The following is a 22315-nucleotide window of genomic DNA, read 5'->3' as shown; positions in this document are numbered from 1 at the left end:
TCCAGGAAGTGAGAGAAAATAAGATAAGCTAGAGCGCTTTCTGGATTAGTGTGTCTGCTCTGGACTCACCTTCACCTCCAAAGTTCGACTAACCCGCAAATAGTCTGCACCACCTCTTCCTCCCACCTACCCTCTTTTCTACCTGCACACCGCCACATTCACACAAACTCGACAGCGCTATGACGGACAAGCCGCAAGTACCTCAAGGCGCACCTGTGTTCGGGTAAGTAGTTCACTCGCTGCGACTTCAGCTATCATAGTCACTAACAGACTGAACAGCACTGCCGCCAAAGGCGAAATCGTCACCATCTTCATCGGCCCGGAGAAGAAGCGCTACAACATTCACAAGGACGTCATCTGCCACCATTCGGAGTATTTTCGCACTGCGTACAATGGGCGCTGGAAAGAGTCGGACGAGGGCGTTACGCTGGAAGATATCGAGGTCGAAGTGTTCAACATTTTTGTTCACTGGCTATACGCTCAAACGCTGCCCAACCGCCCACAATTTATCCTGTGGCTGGCAGAAGAAACTGATCCTGGTTCTGTACTGTACTCGCCCAGATATCGCCACGCTTGGGAGCTCGTCTTGAAATGTGGCATATTCGGCGATCGATTCCTGGTACCAGCTTTCCATCGTCTCGCACACAACACATTCGTCAATGAGCACTTTGAGGTAGTGGATGATGGAACCAATGGCATTCCATATGAGACTAGCATATGGGCCTTTGACAACCTGCCGAAGGACAACCCGATCCTCGTTATGATGGTTGACTTGCAGTGCATTGCGTGGACAGAGGAACATGACGACGAGGCAGAAAAGAGTCTGATGTCGCAGTTGCCAAACGAGTTCCTTGTTGCTGTTATGCTGAAGCAAAACAAGATGCTGCAGCAGCATCAGGACTCGTTCGTATTGCATCCTTGCACCTATCATCTTCATGGATCCGAGGAAGAAAAGAAAGCCTGTACTGTCGAGCCAAGGTGGTGGAAGATCTAGGAGACGGAGAAGAATGAGCAGAAGAGATTGGGGAACATGGAGAGAATTCTGACGGTTGAGGAAAGGCCACGGGCCGGTTCGCTTCGAATGTAGCAAGAGCGACCAGATGCCCCATAGACTAGTCGCACCTTCCCGAATCAACACACATAAACACATCATAGTGCACTCACTTCACAAAGAAAAAAAAGCTCCATTCGATACTAGGGTATAAGATGAAGAAGCCAAAATACCACAAACCCACCCATCCATCCAGCCCAGCCCCATACTAACGCCATCCTCGCATCATCCAAGAGTCACCAGTACTAGTGACCGTATTCCGTTCTGCCCTATTAATCCGAATATCGTGACACAGCCCACCCACCAATCCTAACCCCATCAACGCCAATGTTGGTATCTCGGTTATCGTAACTTTGTACTCGTGCGCCTGCTTCATTGGGACTGACTCAGGTCTGAGCATTCGGCGTCGGCTTATCCTCGTGTTCCTCAACAATGGGGCTCGCGGGCGCCTCATCCTCGTCGCTTGCTTCCCTCGCGTCTTTCCACTCTGAGCTCTTTCGGCTGATGCGGGCGGGACCCATGGGGTTTTCGCGGGGGCTGGCGAGCGGGCTGGTGGGCGTGGCGCGCATGCTGCTGATACTATCAGTGCGGCCGTGGCCCAGGAGCCCGCTGCGCACGCTGAGTCCATCGGCTTGCTTGGTCGCGTAGTAGCTGTTGCGCTCGCTGGGCAGCACTGGGGCTGTGACGCCAGATGCTGAGTAGACGCTGGCGCGCTCGGCGTTTACAAAGGCGCTGACGTTGCTTGGCCTGCTGGAGGGCGAGTATATGGCGTCGGGGTTCGCTGATAGTACGCTGAGGGGCAGCGATTCGCGACTGCCGCCGTAATGCGACGATGGGGCTAGTGCGCGCATCGAGGCATTGGTGTCTACGGAGTTGCGACGGCGACGCTTCGAGGAGGAGGCGAGTGTGAGGATGGACGCGTTATCGGTGAGGATGTTGTTCGCGGTGGCGCCCTGATATGAGTTGGGCTGCTGCTGCTGCGGCTGCTGCGGCGCCAGATGCGGCGGTATGGCTGACGGCGGCGGGGAGGTGGGGAATTGGTGCGAAAAGTGCACAGGCGTGGTGCTTGTGGTTGTCGCATTGTTCTGGGGTTGCGCCTGGCCGAGGTTGAGGATGTTCGAGGGCGCGGTCGATTGTATGGTGGTCAGGGTGGTGGTGAGAGAGTGCTCTGAGCCGTGCGGGGACGAGAAAGTGCTACCGCCATTGACAAAGTTGCTGCCGCCTGTCTCCGCCTTTGATCGTGACGAGTGTACTGTCTCGGGGACTGTGGCAACCGTAGGGGCAGTGGACTTGTTGCTCTTCTCTATCGCCTGTCGCTGTCCGGCCGCGGGCTCCTCTATGGACGTATAGCTGTCGTGCGATCGTAATGTGGCTGGCGTCGTGACGGAGGAGTTGTCGGCAGGCGGTACGTTTGTGTTGATGTAGCCAGACTCAGGATAGGGGTTGTTCTTCGGCGCGCCTTTCTTGACGGTGTTGCCCTTCTTGCCTGGGGCGTCGGATGAGGAGGGCTTGAGATTGGCCAGGCGCTTCATCCAACCTGCAAAGGGTCGCTTGCGCGCATGTCGGTCTTTGTATCGCGTTAGCATGGTGAGTATTATTTGACGAGGGGAGAGCGGGCGTGGTGTAGGGAGGATATGATTTGGGTAGTTGTCTGAGACAATGGCTGTGCAAGACTAGTTCACCGTACCATGGGGTCTCGAAGCAGCTTCGGCCGTAGCCATTATGCCGGCTGCCAAATATAGAGTGCCGGTGGTGAGTGAAGGAGGTCGTTGGGCTAGTTAGGCGCGGGATGCCACGTTTAGTCTGACGATCCCACGTCGAATCTACTGGAGTAATGGGGACGCGGCTGTCGGTAGCGCGGTGTGCGTCGTGAAAGCCAGCGCAGGCGGTCGGGCGCGATTATCGAATGGCGAGACAGCAAGTCGTGTCGCTAATATCAGTAATCCGAGGCGATTGAGGCAGTCTAGGTTACGCGGTTGGGGCCGGGAGGTTGCGCTGATGGGGAAAGAGCGAGGAGCTGCTGGTCGCTCCTGCTCATATCTCCGGCTGGACCCTGACCCTTTTCCCCAGCGCACCTGCCGCCCGCCGCGCTAAGCTGCCATGTTCCCTTCACGACACACGATTGCGTATGTTCTGTAGATCTCCATGTTATCGCCCACCCAAACTCAACACTGATCACGGCGCGACCCCTTAACATGATCGAACACGGGTCATCAAACAACGAGGGCTGAGGGGGCGCCCGCCAGACTTATCACTACGTCATGACCCGAAACACGTCCATTGGCGCCAAACATACTATCCCCAATGCTCCCACGCGAACTATACTGCCCCTGCCCGCCGAGGTGATCGCCCAAATCAAGTCGTCGACGGCAATTGTCTCGCTTACGGGAGTTGTGCTGGAGCTCCTGAAGAATTCCCTGGACGCGAAAGCGACCAAGGTAGAAGCCGCGATTGACTTCGCGCGCGGCGGATGCTCGGTCGAAGACGACGGTCTCGGCGTATCTCCCCTCGAGTTTCGCGAAGAAGGAGGCCTGGGCAAGCTCTACTGTATGTGTACACGCCGAAAGTCATGTAGATAGATAATTGACGGCGACAGGCACGTCCAAGTACCATGCGACGGAACCTCTCCTTGGCCGCAATGGCACCTTCCTCGCGTCGCTCGCTGCTATGTCACTCCTGACCATCTCCTCGCACCACTACCAACACCGTTCACATAACGCGATAACGTTCCACCAATCCAAGGCCGTGGAAAGGCAACTTCCGGCGTCGGCGCATCACGAGATATCAGGCAGGCATGGCACCCGCGTCACCGTGCGGAACTTGTTCGGCAATATGCCCGTGCGCGTGAAGCAACGGTCGATAATTTCAGAGCAAAGAGCCGAACACGACAGACTCTGGGATGGGTTGAAGAGGGACGTAACGGGTCTCTTGCTCAGTTGGCAGCGTCCGATTGCTATTCGAATACGGGACGGTGACAACAGGGTGGTGCTCAGTCTCAGCATATCCGGCGCGGAAGCAGCCACAAAGAGAAAAGAAAGTGAGATTGCGAAGCCACGATCGGCACAGCTCTCATCACTCCTCAACGTATTGACCCAGGTCAACTACATCACCGTCGATGAGTGGGCGTCGTGGGTACCAGCGTCGGCTTCCACATCTGCCATCTCGATTAAGGGCGCTATATCACTAACTCCAGCACCCAGCAAGCAAGTTCAGTTCATCTCGCTGGGCATACGACCGCTTTCTGCGGAGGCCGGTCACAACGAACTTTTTGATGGAGTCAATCGCCTCTTCGCATTGTCCAGCTTTGGTACTATCGAGGAAGATGCCGACGTCGATGAGCAGGAGAAAATTCGACGGCAGACAGACAAGCGCTTCAAGCAGGATGGCTATACAAACAAACAGCTCAAAGCACGCAAAGACGTCGACAGATACCCCATGTTTCACCTTCGCATCTCGTTGAAGGAGGCTCGCAGGAGAAGCGTTTCCGAAGATCAGTTCATCGGAGATGAAGCGAACCTACAGAACGTGATGAAGGTCCTGGATGCAATGGTAACTCAATGGTTGTCGGTCCATCACTTTAGACCCCGGCATCCTCGTAAGAAGCGCGAACGGCCTGGTACTGCTTCTAGCGCTGCTGAGGACGCTGCTGTCAACACGCCATTCACGGAAAGCCCCACAACTAACATGGCTTTTCGAGGACACGATACAAGAGTGCGCTCGGCAACACCAAAGCAAAGCTCAACTCCGTCACAGTCTCTCAAGAGAAAACGCCCAGAAAAGATATCGTCACGCGAGTTGGTCGACAGGTCTCGCTCCGGGGCTTTTGCAGAGTGGTCACGCATCAAGAGTGGAAAGCCCGAGTTCTTCAGCAGCACTCTGAACGTGCCGAAATCCAAGGCCGCATTCGATACTTCACATGGCGCAAACTCCGAAGCCATCGCCCACTTTGATGTAGGGCCGCTAGCTCAAGGTGCTCTGAGCGGACAAGAACAGCGCGACGAAGTTTCGCTGCCTGCACAGAGCCTGGAAACCGATAACAAGGAGAATGACGATATCATCTTGTGGACAGATCCAACGACTAAGAAGACGCATCTACTGAACGCTAGAACAGGTTGCGTAGTACCTGACGCTCGGTCGCGGCCAAGTACCGACTCAGCTTTGCTTTCGGGATCGATATCCCATAACACATCGAGCAGGTCCATGCGATTACCGACACGGGCTGCGACGGCTGTGGCTGGCAAGACCCCCTGGCTCGATGATGTACTAGACACGTGGGAGAACCCAGTCTTCAAGACAAGCGAGAAGCGTATACAACAAGCTGTATTGCACGCAGATGAGGCTGATCACGGACACCATCATTCCAGACATGGTTGTTCTCGCATCGATATCGACAGAGCTTTCAACCAAACTTCATCGAGCGGCTCGAGTAGACTGTCAAAAGAAGGGCTGCATGACGCGCAAGTCATTGCGCAGGTCGACAAGAAGTTTATCATAGTCAAGATGCAAGATTCAACACGGGAGGAAGATGCGCGCGCGGGACTCCTTGTACTAATCGATCAGCATGCAGCAGATGAGCGTGTGCAGGTTGAGTCGCTCCTTCGCCAGCTTTGCAGCCCGCTTCAAGGTGAAGAAGGGTATCGGTCAAAGCTCGGCCATCAGGCGCAGGTTGCCTCCGTCGTTCTGGATAAGCCAACGCAATTCGCAATCTCTCCGCAGGAACGAGCACACTTCACAACGCATGCCGCGCGTTTTGCAGCATGGGGTATTCTCTATGACATCGTCCAGACGACAGTATCTGCATCTCTTCCTAGCACTGCCGACAAGGACAAGTATGTCTTGTCCGTCACAGCTCTTCCAACTGGTATATCCGAACGATGTAAAGCCGATCCCAAAGTCCTAATCTCTTTCCTCCGCTCAACAGTCTGGAAATACGCCGAAGAATCACGTCTCCCTCCTCTACCCACACCATCCAGCTCATCAGCAAATGACCCCACCGACTGGGTCAGACGTCTAGCCACCTGCCCGCCGGGCCTCATTGCTCTCGTCAACTCCCGCGCTTGTCGCTCGGCCATCATGTTCAATGACGCTTTGAGTATCGATGACTGTAAGGCTTTAGTGAGGAATCTGGCCGGCTGTGTCTTTCCGTTCATGTGCGCGCATGGCCGGCCTAGTATGGTGCCACTTATCGATCTTGGAGGATTGGGTGAAGGAGCTGGTGGCTTGGGCGGGCGCGATGAGGCGGCAGAGAAGGTGGGTTTTGTAGATGCTTGGAGGCAGTGGAAGAAATGAACGTCAATACACGTCTTTCTCTCAATATCTGACAAGTTTACTGGTGTCGTGACTGCGAATGATCAGCAGCGGACAATGAGTCTTGCGCCAAAGCGGCTGACGACGTAAGAGCAAAGACTGCATCAGGATCTGATTGCCCTTATCAGTCAACGATATCGCCGCTATGACTCTCTTGGTTGGTGTTATGAGCCTCCGTACTTACGATCAGCTTGGTGGGCATAGCTGCCAACACCGCACAGAGCTACAGCGCACGACCATACCAACGTCACGACCTGTAAGCGAAAAAGCACAGAGATCACAGTCGCTTCTCTGGCGGCGCGGCTTCAATCTGCGGGCACCAAGATTTAGAGACTCACTGGAGCCACAGTCATTTTCCTGACTTCGCAGTATCGTCGTACAAGTACACGGAATGGCACTACTAGAATCAGAAATCATGACTGATAGCTGCTTGTTACGACATCGCAGCTGAGTCTCACTGTCAAACTGAAGAGTCACGCGAAGTATAAAACGTCGCTGCTCGACTATCACCTTTCCAAATCTAACGACCGTTCACGAAGACTGAGAAGCCTCCTTACGTCTACCAAGTACAACGTTTGCCAGGCCATCACGGGCATCAGTTCTCTCCATCGTGTCAAATATGTCAGACGCAGTCCACCAGCTAAACAACTTTTACAACGACAGTCGACGAGTGTATACGAAAAAGGCGATCAAGCACAATTCAGAGCAACTAGCCACTTTGAACAACGACAACCATATATGTTCCTTGATGGATAGGAGTGGGAGGACTCACGATATTGATTTCTCTGGCGCGTACTCGGCGAGGTATGTCTAACAGCTGTTCATGATGGAAACCTTGTCAGAAGTGGGCTTGATAGCTAACGACCGAGCCTTGTAGTGGCAATGATGTACGGAAGGAGTTACGATTCTGGACGCACATCGACAACACCTTCCCAGAGACCGCGTTTCTGCTCAGCAATGGCGTCATGGCAAACTCAGTCTACAAGGATTACATCAATCTCCCAGCGCATACGGATCTGCTGTCGAAGATCTTGAACTTGGGGATCAGCATGTTTCCCATGCCTGTTCCACAACAGGTTGACCCCAATTTACGTACCAAAGATTTGATAGAAACAGCAAAGACGTGGGAGACGAGCGAAAAGCGCAGGTATTTCTTGGCTAGCTTGCATGAAGCATGGATGGCAACACCTGTCAAGAACATTCGAAAGATCGTCGCCTTTGGACTTGGTCCATTATACACCGAGGAGGCGGAAGCTTCCCCCGATGACCTTGGTCGGTATGATCTGGGGTTGAACAAGTACCACACACTTCTCGTGTTCGACATGGCGCATATGTTAGCCAACAAATTCAAAAATCCGGTCCCAATCATCTTTCAAGACGTAAACTGCAACCAGCAAGACCGCGACTGGCTAGCCGAATATGCGAAACACAAAGACATCGAAATGCGCTTCCTAGAAGACCCTCATGCGCTACTTGAAGTAGACAAATATACGTTGGTACTCGCACATGGCTTACCGGGTTTCAACGTACGCTCGGTCATCGTGGATATTACCAAGAGAGAAGGGGGCCCGGCTGGCTTCTTCTGCGAAAACATCCCCCAGTTTACTACGACTGAAGAGGAGCTGAAAGCGGCGACGCAGTTCCCAGTGGATCCGCCGAGTCGGCGTATTGATTCTATGGTGGAATATTACGGGATGAGGAGTATGTGTGGTATACATGAATGGCAGGTAGAGCTTTACTTAAAACCTCAGAAGGTCTAGTTGTGGGTTGCAAAGGCGTGATAGCTCCTCCATGGGCAGGGTTGGAAAGCGAAGTCTCGATATTTCTCAATGTATGACTCCGCACAGCTATCCTGATATGCTGCCAAGTCGTGAATACCGTAGCTCTCCCTTTCCTTCGTTGGCTTTAGGTTGTAAGAAACGGAAATCACTGAGGGGCCTTGCAGCTGAGCCAAACGACATCAAGTGTGAAGCCAGCTTCAGGATCACCTGCTCCTACCCCAAACATCCTCCTACAAACAACCTCAATGAACCCCCCTCTCAGCCCAAGACCTTATGATCCCCTCGTCACTCTCCTCGTACTCCCTATATTCCATCTCCCCATTCTTTTTCAGGAACGTATTTCCCTGCACGAACTTCGCCCTCCGCTCCGGCCTCGTCGCCACAACCTGCCTCCACTCCTCATATACATCCTCTACACTGGTCAAGCTCTCATAAAACCGTCGACACGCCCCAACGTTCGCTGTACACCGCCAGATGTGCAGCTTGCACATCAAGCGACCCAGTGCAGGTTTGCCGTGGGAAAGGATTTTGGTACTGTCGACAGTAACGTGTAGGTCGGATGTGTTAGGGTTGTGATGGACCGTGAGGACGCCGTCTCCTTCCATGAGGAGGTGTTTGAAGATGGCGAAGTAACCTTGGCTGTGGGCTTGGGTCCACTTCTTGTCATCGGGGTTGTAGTGTTCGAGCGAACGAAGACCTTCGACACCAAGGTGCAGGTACGAAAGGTAGATCAAGTGATCAGCCATCAACTCAGTCTTCTCGTCATACCCGAAGATGGCGAGAATGTCTTCGAATATGCTCCAGTATGTTTCGTTGGGGCGGTAGCAGGAGGCCACCGTTTGGCCCGTCAAAGGGTTAATTGGCGGGTTTGTGACATCGAAGTTGAAGATACCGGGGGCTGTTTCACTGAGGAGCTGTCCAGTGCCGTGGCCGAGGAGTTCGTGGATGACTGTTGCGACGAAGCGGATGGTATGGAGGTTTTCGCGGTAGGGTTCGCGGTTTGGGGGCTGAAGGTAGATGGATGCGCCAGGGGAGTTTCGATTCGCGTTCATTCGGTTGGCGATGATGGTGTTCTTTGAGCCGTGGTTTTCGCGAATATCGTTGTACTGAGCGATTGGAGGTGAGTGACTAGATTATTGGGATGTGGAGGGCAGTTAGTAAGACTTACGTTGGGGAGATTTGACGCTTCCCAAACATACGGGCAGCAGACTGTCAGAGCTGCATCATCAGCGTTAGCATGCGTTTATGTATGGACAGGGCCGGCACTCACCATGCACGATAGCACATTGGGGTATGACAACCACGTCCTTCTCGAATAAACCCTTGCCCTCGTTCTCCGCCGTCGCCCAAGGTAGCAAGGTACAGAATTTCGCTGCACTAGCTACAAAGACTTCCATCTTCTTCGTTTCTTCCGGGTCCGCAATACATACCACGCCTTCCCATTTCGCTCGTACGCCATGAGGATCGCGATAGGTTTCAACGAAGCCGAGAATGTGTTCGATTGATGGGGATTTGTCTTTGACCCAGATCTCTTGGCCTCGTCGATATTCTCGGAGATCTCCGGTCTCGAAGCTGTGCATGTGGCAATCGAGTATGTCCTTCTGGTTTTGATTCTGTGCGTACATACTGGCCCTCTGGAGGCTGTGATATTTCGTTAGTCTCATTGCCAGGCCTCAAGATCTTGATGCTGTCATTTGCGAATGAAAGACAGCAGAATAGGGATATACTTATTATGAGGAGATAGTAGAAATCTGGTCCTGATCATCTCCTTTCGTAAATCTGAATCTCGGTCCACCAAGTTGTGCAGCTATAGTAAGCTCGCTGCTGCCAGTCCGAGTCGAGGCCCGGAGAATTTCGAAGATGGCGTTCCCGTTATAGATTGTCTTTCGCACTCTCGTATTCTCTGGCTCAACGCCTTCTTCCTGCATGAATAGCTGAACTTCTTTGATATCTGTGCGCGTAATGCGGTCGTCCAGGTAGTAGCTTGACACAACAGTATCGCGTGGATATCCTGTGCTCTGCGGAGGTACTGCAGTCATACCGTCGACAAGGTTTTGAGCGGCGGATCCTGTCATACCCACGCATCCAACGATCTTCTCCAGAGACTCTTTGCTAAGACCAGGCACAAACTTCTGGCCTCCCTCACCCTGAAAAGTGAGCATATAATCTCATTTTCTCTCACAACTGCAGGCGCTTACATGGAAGTTCCCGAGATTGTACAGAAATAGCCCAGCATAGCTCAAAAAAGCCTTGACTTCATCTTCGGTCACCGCGCATACTTCCTCGAACTGGCTCCACTCGCCCTCGCACGCACGATAGGCCTTTATGATGAAATCAAAGATAGCTTCGGATTCTAAAGAGGTCTGGCGCAGAATGATGCGCGCTCCATGCCAGGCTGCTTGCGAGAGATAGTGAGCGTAGAGCTTGTCGCGAGATGGGATGCTGTCGAAGAGAGGCTTGATCGCCAGACGGTGGATTGGAGAGGCCTGGTCGGGCACTCGAGCGCGATTGGAAGCCATTACAGAATGGTATGATGAGGTCGTGAGTAAGATGCGCGCAGCTGTCGCGACTCTGATACCGCGTCGCTGTGCGTTTGCATCGGCTGCGCGTGATCAAAGCAAACGCAGCCATCGATGCACTGACCTTTGACATCAGGTTTGAGGCGCCATTTCGCGGTCGAGAGGGATTTCAGGTTCGCACCATGGTCTTTCGCGGCGCACGAGAATACGTAGAGCTCAGCTCAAGCTACGTTGGTGTACGGTGACTCTTCGTGCGACACCACATGTTGGATGTTGGATATTGATCGATCAGTGCCATATCCTCGGTTAGTGTTGGTTATGATATTACTGGTTTCTCCGAGTCTTCCACTCGGTTGTGGTAATGAAATGACGCATTAGCGATGAATCAAGCTCGCCCCCAAACTCGCAGCTGCACCGTGAACAAGGCATGGGAAGATGGTCGAAGCGATCGAGAACAACACATCAATATGGTGCGGTATTGGCGGTGTTCGAGTTGCAACCAGAGACCTAGAGTAAGAAGTTATGGAACTATCAATAGAGAACTTTCGGAGGACCGAGACCTCAAACAGATTTGCTTCGTTGTCAGCAAGCCAGCAGCGATGATCTTCGATGAGTGGGTGCTCCATGTGGACGCGCATACGTTCGGCATCCGACCATCTTAACTAGGAGCAATTGCGATGTAGACGGAAGAGTGTTTTGGGGTTCAAGTCAAGCATCGCTTCTTTGCGATACTATCATCTAAGAAGGCGGGCATCGCTGAGTATGATGGAAGAGTGAGGCGTCGATGCCAGGACCTCGGGAACGCGCTGAAGTTTAGCGTGGAAGATTCGCGATGAGCTAGTCCCATTTGGGCACTGTCACGTGCTCAGCATCCATCATCAATCGCGTCGACGTAGCATTGCTCTCCGCCTTCCACCTGCATGTACTTTGCTCCCCTTTGATGATAACGCAACTGTTCTATCGATGATCGCGATATGAGAACCGCATCACAGAGGTGCCGTGCCCCACGAATGCCAACCGCAGCTATGACTCCCTATTCACGGACGGCACGCTTATGTCCATGGCGCAAACCGGAGATCGCCACGCCAGGTGTAGACACAATCCAGAGAACCAAGCAAATACGCGACTGCAATACCCACTCAAGCTTGCGTCCTTCCCTTTGCCGACGCTGACATCGCAAAGTCGAGTCAACATACGTCATTCACAAGCTTCATTTACCCGAACAACTCAATAGCCAAGCTTCCACTCCGCTGCGGAAGCTGAACTTCGTATGTAACAATGCATGAAGCTAAGTCTGCGAAGCGAGCTCTTACTCCAAGAAACGGTCTGTCATAGCCGGATTGAGTAAAGATGTGCGCAGCACCCCGCGATTCGGGAGACGTTTGGCGGGGATTTCTTGTTGGAGAACTGGAGGGGATGCAGCGATAAGAAGCTTGAGGATGTGTGCGCAGCGCATGGTGTCTCAGCGAGTCCGCCACGAGGAAACATGTCGCTGAAAGAGAAGGACCTTGAAGCCGAGCGAAAAGAGCATGTCAGTGTTCATCCAAGCCCTTCTGGAACGATGCGCTGACGACAGAAGATCTCGTTCGACGAGAAAAGCTATGGCGGTAGAGACGACCGTGTCAATCTCGAAGACACCGTAGACCCAGCGAATGACTCCTTAGGGCCGGCATCGTCACCTATCGAAAGAGATGACAAGGAAACACGCCGCATCATTCGGAAGATAGATCTCAGGCTTTTGCCAACACTCGCTGTAATCTATGCCTTCGCACTCATCGACCGCGTTAACCTTCCGAATGTACTGCATATCCTCAGTCGTCCTATAACCCATATACTGACTCACCATTCAGGCGCGTATCGCGGGCATGGACGAGGACCTGGGTCTTTCAATCGGCTCACGCTACTCCATCCTCACAATGATCTTTTTTATTCCGTATATTATTTTCCAGTTCCCTGCCAACATCATTATCCGAAAACTCGGCCCTGCGGTCTGGCTGCCCTCCCTGGTCGTTTGCTGGGGCGCTGTCACGATCGGCATGGGCTTCACGGATGACTGGACGCAAGCACTAGGTTGCCGAGTTATACTGGGTGTGCTCGAGGCCGGCTACTACCCTGGCTGCGTCTTCTTGTTAAGTTGCTGGTATGTGAGATTCGAGGTGCAAAAGAGATTCAGTGGATTCTACCTGCTAGCGCTGCTTGCGAGTGGTTTCTCGAACATCTTGGCTTGGGGTCTGAGCGAGATGAGAGGACTAGGAGGCCTAAATGGGTGGCAATGGATCTTTGCGATCGTATGTCAAGCGCCTCCCTACTCTCTACCAGTTGCTAACAGATACTAGGAGGGTGCCATCACCATGTTGCTGGGCTTCCTTGGCTACGTCACCATTATTGACTTTCCCGATAAAGCCAGCCAACCCAGTCCCATCACGAAACGCCCTTTCCTGACCGATGCGGAAGCCAACATTGTTCTGGCCCGCATTCAACGCGACCGTGGCGATGCCGTTGCCGATAAACTTACCCGTTCAACCATCGCCAAACATCTCCGCGACTGGAAGATCTGGGAGTTCGCATGGCTCTACTTCCTCAACAACGTCGTCGCATACAGCTGGGGATACTTCCTGCCAATCATCCTCCGCAACGACATGGGTTACTCTGTCGCCATGAGTCAGATCCTGTCTTTCCCGCCATACGTCCTGGCTGCGGCTTGGATGTTTGGCACGGCATGGGTCGCCGACAAATATAGAATGCGCGGTGCGATCATCGTGTTCAACTGCGCATGGGCTGTTTTGGGGGTGTGCATGATGGCTTTCCTCAGCAACGCTCGCGCACGGTATGCCGGAGTCTTTCTGGGTGTCAGTGGTGCAAACGCGAATGTGCCTAGTATACTGAGTTATATGCACAACAACATCGTCGGGCAGATGAAGAGGAGTGTAGCGAGTGCGTTGTTGATCGGAGGTGGAGCTTGCGGAGGCATCGCAGCGTCGAACATTTTCCGACAGCAGGATGCGCCGAAGTACATGTAAGTTTCTGCATCACAATGTGTGAGGATCTAAAGCTAACTCATATAGACCTGCCATGGCCGTTGTTATCGCAACTCAGGTTCTGAGCATACTACACGTGCTCAAGAACTTCTGGGTCTACTCACGAGCTAATCGCCAGGCTGATCGTGGAGAGAGGATTCTGGAGGGCCAGGAAGGCTTCCGACAAACGCTGTAGATTTCCGGTTGTACTGCTCGCCACTATGCTTGCGTACGATAAACACTACGAATATATGCCGCTGCGCTATGCTATGCCATGCTATCAAACTCATCAAATAGTACGCGACGTGACAGCTTCCCTTCATATCAAAGATCCCAGATCTCGTATGTCAAACCAAGACTAGCCCATCAACCTCCGCCGCCTCCCACTGTCAACACTGACAGTATTGTCTGGCCCGATGCTAATACTCAAGCTGCTGGTATCGTCTTCGCTTGGAGCCCTCCTCCTGTCTCTGTCCCTGTCCCTCCCGCTAACAGCCTGGCTCTTACTCCTCTCAGGTTGTATGACCAGCCATGTAGAGCCTCCACCTTCATGCTCTTGTTCCATGAGCTGCAGTTGCGGTCCTCCGCCTCTTTCATCTCCTCTTCGCATGTCCCTGTCTCCTCTTCTCACGTCAGTTTCGCTTAGTCCTCGCTCGTTTCGGCCGCGCTCTCGACTGGGCTTTGCGTTCTTGGTGGGTGGCGGAGGAGGGAAGAGAGAGGGGAACTTGGCGGTTTTCAAAGGTAGTGTTGTAAGCGAAGAAGGCAGCGGGAGAGATTCGATCAGCGTTAGCTTCTCGAGTGGTATGGAGGTGAGGAGAGAAGCGGGTAGGTCGACGGGCGAGCATGCGACTATCGTGTGTCGTAGGTGCGTGTTCGATGCGAAGAACGACAAGTTTTCTGTGTCATGTTAGCGACCTCGCGACCTTCCACCTCGAGCATGCGTGGATACATACCTCGCACTTTTCTTCCTGCTCCGCCTTCCTTGCCGACTCCAGTATCGATCCAGTCGAAGCTCGTTATCCTGCCGCAGAAGCCAGTCGAGAAGGCTCGTAGCTGACCCAAGTTCCGAACCTTCTCAAGTCGTACAAGGTAGTTGGCCATACCTTCCAAGTTGGCATATATGCGGACAATGATGTCGAGTGAGTCGGCATCTTCGTACAGCTCCCGCAAGTATTCTCTTATCCGTATGTTCAGTTCATCTGCTAATGCTTCGCCGCCTTGAGCTTTCCGTGTTATGTATTTGTCTTGGAACTGGGACGGTCAGCTAAGATGCACGACTAGAAGTATACTACAACACATACCAGGAAGCCTTCGGCATCGGCATCTATGAGCACCATAACGAACGGCCGTTTGGACTGCGACTGCACTAGAGCCTCTTCTTTTGCCTTTGACTCTGACAGCTGCCCTTGCATCGTCCGCGTGACATCTGCGATTTCCGCTTGCAACGTCCGCCTGACATTCTGTTCGGAGCCGAGGTCGAGTTCACACTGTGCGAGGCGTGCTTCTGTCTTTTCGAGCTTGTCTAGGAGTTCCTACTCCATCGTCAAAACCATCATGGCATCCAGGACGCCTCCAGTAGCATACCTCAATAAGCTCGCACCTCTTCTCTTCCAGAATTCTAAACTGCGACAACCGATCGCGAAACGTCATCGGAGGTGGGGCAGGCGGGCCCGCAACAACTAATTCCGCCATCTTCAGAACTGGCAAACGTCACGCAATCACCAAAAGGCAGGAAAATTACTAAACGACAGAAAAATCTGGGGATCCTAACATTTAAGAAGACGCGTTGTTTTGGGCTCCCGCGCAGCGCTAGCTAGTTGTTTTGCATCTGCATGGCCCAAAGTACGGTGACGCCGCCGGTGCGAAAGATGGCAGGTTCTGATTGGCTGGGCATGTGGGGGAGTTGGGCTCATACGCTGCCTTGGTGTTGGAAGTCACCGGAAGCATACAGAAGCTCGTGAGCTGGCGGGCTGTGTTCTGGTCACGGATGCATTCTTTGCGGCATGCAATATGCGGCGCGAGCCGCAATGGGTCGCGTGAGGCGGAGATGGAGGGGTGATGGGTGCTTTGGAGGGGGAGGAGGGGCATGTTCTTCTCACTTTAGCCCCTCGTTTTTCGAAACGCACGTCACATTGCTTCTCTGGCTAACGATACAAAGGTGTTGAGGTTTCTAGATACATTCATGGATGCCTCTATGGATCACAGCTTTGTTCCACACACCCAGAATATCCAACGCGTGCATAGAACCCCAACGTCCTTATGACTCATTCATCAAAGAAGCTCATCGGCTACATGACCCGGATAATGTCGGTATCTGGTATCACAGTTGCCATCACGGCGCGACGATCAATCTTACCTCCAGACGTGCGTGGCAGCTGCTTCCAGATCACGGCGCGGGTCGGACGCATGTAAGCGGGGAGATGGAGGCCGCGAAGCAGCTTCAGCAGATACCGGCGCGATGCAGCGTTGAGTGTCCCGGTCATGACAACAGCAGCCAGGATCTGTGGCTCTTCCTGCTCTTCATTGCTATGAAGAACCACGACTGCTTCCACCACTCTCCCTTTGGCCTGGTCAACGATTGTCCGCGAGACATCACCCAGCTCGATGTGAAAGCCGCCTACTTGCGAGGTTGACTCGTCTAAGCGTCGCGAGGTAACGAAAAGTACCCCAGTATCGTTGATGAAACCCCAGTCTCCTGTCCGAAAACACTTCACACCAGTTCCAGGATATTTCTGGAAACGATGGTCGTCGGCCTTACAGCCAAAGTAGCATGGCCCAACACCCGGACCAGCGACCCAGATATCACCAGTTCAAGCTACAGGAAGTGGTCTGCCCAGATGGTCGCCTACCCAGATGTGGTTGTTCGGCAACGCGGTTCCCACAGGGATGAGCTGGCCTTCTTTGTTGCTCGCGTATGCCTTGTAGTCGACAAAGCTCATGGAGGAAGCGATTGTCGTCTCAGTCGCTCCGTAGAAGCTTGCAAGCTCCAGGTTGTCGAGTTGAAGCTCAGTGAAGTTGCGAATAACGCTCGATGAGATGTTTTCTCCGCCACTCAACGCGAATTTCCAAGATTTGCAATCCTTGAGCATGTGACGAGGATGTTGGAACCAAAGTGAGTAGTCAGATGGTGTAGCAATAGTAGTGGTGATCTTCTGGTGCACCATGACTTTGGTCACATTGGCGGGAGATGAGTCTGCGGCTACGAAGAGTGTGCCTCCAGACGTTAGGGCGAACAAGATCTGGAAGAGCGACATCTCCGACGTCCAGTTGCTGTGCTGCAGTACGATCGGTTTCTCTTCTTCGAAGTAGTAGGCAGTGGAAGCCACAAGCACCTTCGAATTCTCGTGGGTCAAAACGACGCCTTTTGGCAGACCATCGGACGACGGAAGATGCAGTCCCACAGCAAGATCGTCTGGCAGCGGTTCCTCGATGTTGTCGAAACCTTCCGTGAAGACCATGTCGCCGCAGAAGAATACGGTACCAAGTTGGAGTCTCAATGCATAGTCAACTAGATCTGGCGTGCTGACGATGCAAAACATAGTGTCGGAGTTCTTAGCGATAGGAAGATTGTCATCGACGGATAGGCGGTAGTCGATTGGAACGTAAACACCGCCAGCGCACCATATCGCAACGATACTGCAAAGAAGATCGACGGTTGGTGGACCGAGCACGCACACAGGAGTACCACGAGCGACTTCGTGCTTCTTCAAATCGGAAGACATGGCGACCGCGCGACGTATGAGGTTGACGTAGGTAATCTTTTGGTTTTGTTCATCCTTTACAGCGACACGATCGGGCGTCGTTGTTGCGATCTCCTGAAGCTTCTCGAGAATGCTGCTGAAGGAGACTTGGTGCTCGGGTCCGGCGCCGTGCGCCATGCCTTGCTCGCGTTCTTTTTGGGGTATAAGGTCCATATCGATGATGCTAGTAGTCTGGTTTTGAGCGACCATTTGCGCCATTGCTTGGATGTACATCCCCGCCACCACTTCAGCATGTTCTTTGTCATACGTCTTCTCGTCAAGGCCAACGAATACGACTAGATTGCGGTCGAGGTCTTCGCGTACAATCAAGACGAGGTCTTGAGCATGCTCGAAGTACATATCGGTAGTCGGAGAGGTCGGATAGGCACTAGCGATCCAGTCAAAGGTGACTTGATGAAGAAGTGTCTGCTTCGAGATGTTCAACTCGGATAACAAGTTCTTGACTGGTACATGAAGATACCGTCTAGACACGTCCATGGACGCCTTAGTCTGCTCTAAGAGTTGGTTGGAGGTGTGTTGCGAGTCGCCCTTGAAACGCACTGGCATAGTATCGCCCTTGCCCTTCAAAGCTCGACCTAGGCCGATCACGAAGTCGTCGGTACCAGTGAGCTGTGTGAGTAGGATCTGCAGCGCAGCTAAACCGAAGTTTACCCCTGAATGTTCGTAGTCGTCGCACATGAACCGAATGCCGAAGGAGAGATTTGCTGAGATGGTTGTCTCAAACCGATGGAAAGCCGGAACCGCATCGGGGTTGCGAAATCCTCGGGTCGTGAACGGTAACATTGGTAGAGACGTAGGCCGGCCTTCCATCTGGGCTGTCCATTGCCCCAGGCCAGAGGCCGGTAGCGGGGTCATATTGGAAAGCGGGCTGCTTTCTAGAGTATGGGTCGCCTCGAAAGAGCCGCTAGGGGTCGCTGGAGGCGGTGCAAGCAATGAATAGCCGGGGGTGGATTGCGCTCGGCGAGATCGAGTAGGTGCAGCTTGTCCCATCGGATTTTGGGCAGGCGATGGAGATGAGAAAGGATCTTCGTCGAAGTCCCTATCCTGCATAGTCGTGTTAGCCAAGATCTAATACTCGGGCTAGACCTCCAGGGATACTTCGTCGAGTGCATTTGGAGTGCACGGTTGGCTTTTCTACCTCGACCATGGTGTTTAGGCAGCAAACCATCCTTCTTGTTTCCCTCAGTAACCCTAGTAATTGCGATAGGTATAGTGAAGCCAACAGGACTGACCTGCTCGTCACTTTGACGTGCATGTATGACTCCCTGCGCTTATGAGTTCGCACCGACTATGAGAATGCGCTGAACTGACAACCACTGGTCTCACTTTCTTACTCAACCAAGATCATGGGTAGCCTCGCAATCTTCCTCAATTCTAGAGACAAAAATGATCTCGCACCCACCGAAGCACCCACCACTGGCCTTGGAGATCTTGGCAAACTTCCAAGAGAGCTAAGAGATATTGTCTATGAAGCCGTGCTTGCGGGTGCAGTCGGAAAGTACGCAGTCATATTTGTCAACGTTCCTGGGGAAAACGCCGACATCAAAGCCTACCCCCCGAGACCTTACTACGGCCTAGCAGGCATTTCCCAGGTATCATCCGCAATCAGGAAAGATATCACACCAGTCGTCCTCGGTAGATCCCATGTTCTAGTCCGAGGCTATCGCAACATACATCGACTTACTACGCTTCTCTCAGCCAACAACGCTTTTGGCAGCCTAAGATCGTTGATATTAGGAGGCATGCACAACATCAGAACTTTGCTCAGTCACATAGACAAGTTCCCAGCGCTCCAGCGCCTCAATATCAGAATGTGTACAAGTGTGTTGGCGCAGGTCGAATACAGAGTCAATGAGCCAACAGCAGACTCCTTGGCGAAAATAGTACACAAGTACAGGTTGGAGAAACTACTCGTGGGCACTACTCTGCGGTATCTCACGTTGTATGAGTTCAGTTCCAACGTCTGCATATGCCAGGATCAGTCCAATGAGAGAGCGCTACGCGGTTTGGGACTATGGTTGACGAAGGAGTGCGAGGAAAGAAAGATCAGCATGCATGTCGGACTTGTGCAGACATGTTCTGGGGAACGTTACGGACGGCTGCAGGGGCATGTGACGACCATCAAAGAGTTCTCTGAACGATGGTGAAAACCGGGGGAGTGGCTGGCTGATGGAGCCTTTGCTGGCGTTCTTTGTTAGCAGGAAACCACATCGATAATCCCGAGATACCACCAAAGAAACCTTTCACTGTGACAGGAATGCTCAAAGCTGTCCAATACAACACTAGTGTTGGCCGAGTCCTATGCGAATGCGATAACTACCAATTTGTGTGCATAGTGAGACTCCAGCGAACAGCGGAGGTTTCTGTGAAACACGCGAGGCCTTGTTACACTCTTGCGCGGAAAATAGTCGTGGTCCTTTAGGTATGGGTCGTAACTCGAATGTTAGAGCATTCGCAAAAATATGCATGGTCGCACATGAAGAGAGGGGATACGCATGAGGCCTCGATAGTATGGGCGCGCGAGATGGTGCTGGAAAAGAGGATGGGAAGAGCATCCAGGGGCGGCCGCATATTTGGAAAGTGCTATGAGCGTGCCAAGCCACTAGCGCACGGCGCGCGTCGGCACGCTTCTCACGTGTCTCCTCTCCTCCACGCGTGACACAACGCGTTCTTGATCGTCACCGTTGCACTCTTACGGGTTGCATTACTATGAAGGGGAATTTTGGACCTCTAAAGTACACCAGGATAGGGAACATGTCTCTACGCGGAGAGCCCGGCGTCAGCAACAACGATCTGGCCAACCAAAACGCGTCGCGTTCTCAGCCGTCGAACCTAGCGCGCCAGCATCATGACACCATGACACGCTTGCTTGTCAAACCTAAACTTTGACCTTCTCCGTCTGTTCCTGGACGATAAACTTCCACATCACCTCTGCTGCCGTCTTTGCGCCGTCCATGGAATTCAACGTCTCCGCTAGCATCCGCGCGCTCGCTGCATAAGAAGGATCCTTGAGCACCGTCAACACCGTGCTGCGAATGTTCTTGGCCTTCCAGAACTGTTTCTGCACGCGGATACCTGCTCCAGCATTCATGGCATTGTCCAGATTCGTCTGCTGCTCGACTTGTAGCGCGACACCGACAATAGGCTTTCCTGCAGCCAAGGCGCATTGGACAGTCCCTTGACCTCCATGCGTGACGATGAGGTCGGCGAGCGCATTGGCAGCCGGTGCTGGGATGAACCGATCAGTCACCAGAAGCCGCGCATCTCCGCCAGCGATCTCAATTGCCTTGTCGATGTCGCAGATGGATTTCGAAGCCAGCACGACTGCGTTCCAGTTGTCGTCAGGGTTCAATCGTAGAGCCTTGATCGCTTCGAACAAGAACTCTTCCGTCCCCGAGCTGCCCATTGTAACTAGGATCGATGGACCAGGACCCTTTGTCAGATGTGCCGATATGTCTTCGTCCAGCTTCGAGTCGTTTCGGGCGTACAAAGGACCTGTGAGGACGATGTTCTTTGGGAGGCGGTGCAGATATTCTTGATGGAATATGGGGTGGTCGTTGACCAAGTTGAGATCGGCCATGTTCATGTCGAAGAGTGAGATGGGTCCAGTGACTGGCCATCCACAGGCTGCTGCAGCAGCTCCTAGGCGCTTCTGTCGGAAGATAGGAGCGTTCACCATCAGGCCGCTGGCCCACCACGCCATGCGCTGTCGGACCGGTCGTGGAAGCCGTGTGAACAATGGCATCATATTTGGAAGATCGCGAATCAGGCCATGAGCAAAGGCTCCAGGATGCAAAGGCACTGGGAGGAAGTTGATCGTTCGAATACCCAGGAGTCGTGCAGCAATAGAGGCCGGAGCCCACATGCCATGGAACACAATATCGGGCTTCAACTCTTTGAACGCTGCAAGTTGGCCATCGATGAATGATTTGGCTATTTCTTCTGAACCGAAGAACTCGGGCCAGTCCCATCCGAGGTCATGCGCCACGGAGATGCCCTTCACACGTGGTTGAGCTGGGACGATATTGAAGCCAGCGTCCGTGATTTGATATTCGAACCGCGCGCCACAGGACAGGAAGTCGATTCGCAGATTGATATTGGACGGGCACATATCCCGCAACGCGATAGCCATCGCGATAGCACGTGTCGTGTCTCCAGCGTCTTGCCATGCTACGCTGAGCACGATGTGAACGTTTTGGGAAGCCATAGTGCCAGATGTTGCACCTCTTATCGCAGAAGAGAAGGTTGAACAGTAACGACGATTAGCCTTCCAGTACTGACTGGGTTTCAAGCTGTCCGGGTGTGTTGGCTCTTATACAAAACACCATGGACGTCGCCATGCATATATGCACCATTCTCTAAATGCGGCGTCGATCATATTCGTCTCTCCTCTATGATCTCCGAAACAACAGGTCCGACATGAGCCGCATTGTACAGCTGCGGCTCAATCTCAGCATGCCAGAGCTTATCAGCGTCAGCTCACCATTTGTGCGGAAGCTCGTAACTGCTATACGATGGCCAGCCCAGCGCTGAGCATTACTTAAGACCGACCCAGCTACGCGGATGACCATGATACGACGCCCGACAGCTGTGGGGAACCGTGGGAAGTGCGATCCGGTATCGACATTACATTCGGCCCTTTGTGAAATCGGATCACTAATTGTGTTCGAGCATCTGACGTGTAGTACGGCCACGTTCGCGCCAGCTGCGAGTGGAATACGTGGGCTGACGAACCGTGCGCGGCGAGTTGAGACGTCTGGCAACGCCATTGGCATATGATGCGCGTCGCTAGTCATGTTGTTGGTTCCTACAGATTGCACAGCAGACTGCCTGCCTGAGTACGACCTGGTGGTGGTTGTCAGCAAGCTTTAGGTTTACG

At 53.1% G+C, this 22315-nt stretch overlaps 9 protein-coding genes across 9 annotated transcripts; 4 read left to right on the top strand and 5 right to left on the bottom strand.

Moving 5' to 3' along the window:
- Positions 1–179: 179 nt before the first annotated feature.
- Positions 180–994, top strand: J4E90_001499 (uncharacterized protein; the record flags this gene model as incomplete). Its single annotated transcript, XM_051431087.1, has 2 exons — positions 180–223; positions 280–994. The coding sequence occupies 2 exons, from the start codon at positions 180–182 to the stop codon at positions 992–994; spliced, it is 759 nt and encodes a 252-aa protein (XP_051294221.1).
- A 443-nt stretch (positions 995–1437) lies between these two features.
- Positions 1438–2637, bottom strand: J4E90_001498 (uncharacterized protein; the record flags this gene model as incomplete). The annotated part of the gene is made up of 1 exon (XM_051431086.1): positions 1438–2637. The coding sequence occupies one exon, from the start codon at positions 2635–2637 to the stop codon at positions 1438–1440; it is 1200 nt and encodes a 399-aa protein (XP_051294220.1).
- A 675-nt stretch (positions 2638–3312) lies between these two features.
- On the top strand, positions 3313–6340 carry J4E90_001497 (uncharacterized protein; the record flags this gene model as incomplete). Its single annotated transcript, XM_051431085.1, has 2 exons — positions 3313–3598; positions 3648–6340. The coding sequence occupies 2 exons, from the start codon at positions 3313–3315 to the stop codon at positions 6338–6340; spliced, it is 2979 nt and encodes a 992-aa protein (XP_051294219.1).
- A 983-nt stretch (positions 6341–7323) lies between these two features.
- On the top strand, positions 7324–8118 carry J4E90_001496 (uncharacterized protein; the record flags this gene model as incomplete). The annotated part of the gene is made up of 1 exon (XM_051431084.1): positions 7324–8118. The coding sequence occupies one exon, from the start codon at positions 7324–7326 to the stop codon at positions 8116–8118; it is 795 nt and encodes a 264-aa protein (XP_051294218.1).
- A 263-nt stretch (positions 8119–8381) lies between these two features.
- On the bottom strand, positions 8382–10658 carry J4E90_001495 (uncharacterized protein; the record flags this gene model as incomplete). The annotated part of the gene is made up of 6 exons (XM_051431083.1): positions 8382–9267; positions 9339–9357; positions 9410–9711; positions 9767–9780; positions 10032–10286; positions 10338–10658. The coding sequence occupies 6 exons, from the start codon at positions 10656–10658 to the stop codon at positions 8382–8384; spliced, it is 1797 nt and encodes a 598-aa protein (XP_051294217.1).
- Positions 10659–12144: 1486 nt separating this feature from the next.
- J4E90_001494 (uncharacterized protein) lies at positions 12145–13871 on the top strand (the record flags this gene model as incomplete). The annotated part of the gene is made up of 5 exons (XM_051431082.1): positions 12145–12189; positions 12238–12456; positions 12509–12946; positions 12995–13674; positions 13724–13871. 5 exons carry the CDS (start codon positions 12145–12147, stop codon positions 13869–13871), a joined length of 1530 nt encoding a protein of 509 aa, XP_051294216.1.
- Positions 13872–14033: 162 nt separating this feature from the next.
- J4E90_001493 (uncharacterized protein) lies at positions 14034–15325 on the bottom strand (the record flags this gene model as incomplete). The annotated part of the gene is made up of 4 exons (XM_051431081.1): positions 14034–14572; positions 14629–14926; positions 14977–15207; positions 15260–15325. The coding sequence occupies 4 exons, from the start codon at positions 15323–15325 to the stop codon at positions 14034–14036; spliced, it is 1134 nt and encodes a 377-aa protein (XP_051294215.1).
- A 1160-nt stretch (positions 15326–16485) lies between these two features.
- Positions 16486–18583, bottom strand: J4E90_001492 (uncharacterized protein; the record flags this gene model as incomplete). The annotated part of the gene is made up of 2 exons (XM_051431080.1): positions 16486–18480; positions 18575–18583. 2 exons carry the CDS (start codon positions 18581–18583, stop codon positions 16486–16488), a joined length of 2004 nt encoding a protein of 667 aa, XP_051294214.1.
- Positions 18584–20314: 1731 nt separating this feature from the next.
- J4E90_001491 (uncharacterized protein) lies at positions 20315–21643 on the bottom strand (the record flags this gene model as incomplete). The annotated part of the gene is made up of 1 exon (XM_051431079.1): positions 20315–21643. One exon carries the CDS (start codon positions 21641–21643, stop codon positions 20315–20317), a length of 1329 nt encoding a protein of 442 aa, XP_051294213.1.
- Between the last annotated feature and the right edge of the window lie 672 nt (positions 21644–22315).

Source organism: Alternaria incomplexa (genome assembly GCF_024043165.1).
Source record: "Alternaria incomplexa strain BMP 0042 chromosome Unknown scaffold_2, whole genome shotgun sequence".
Taxonomy (NCBI): Eukaryota; Fungi; Ascomycota; class Dothideomycetes; order Pleosporales; family Pleosporaceae; genus Alternaria; species Alternaria incomplexa.
The sequence above is the reverse complement of the archived record's forward strand: the minus strand, read 5'-3'. Positions and strand labels throughout refer to the sequence as shown.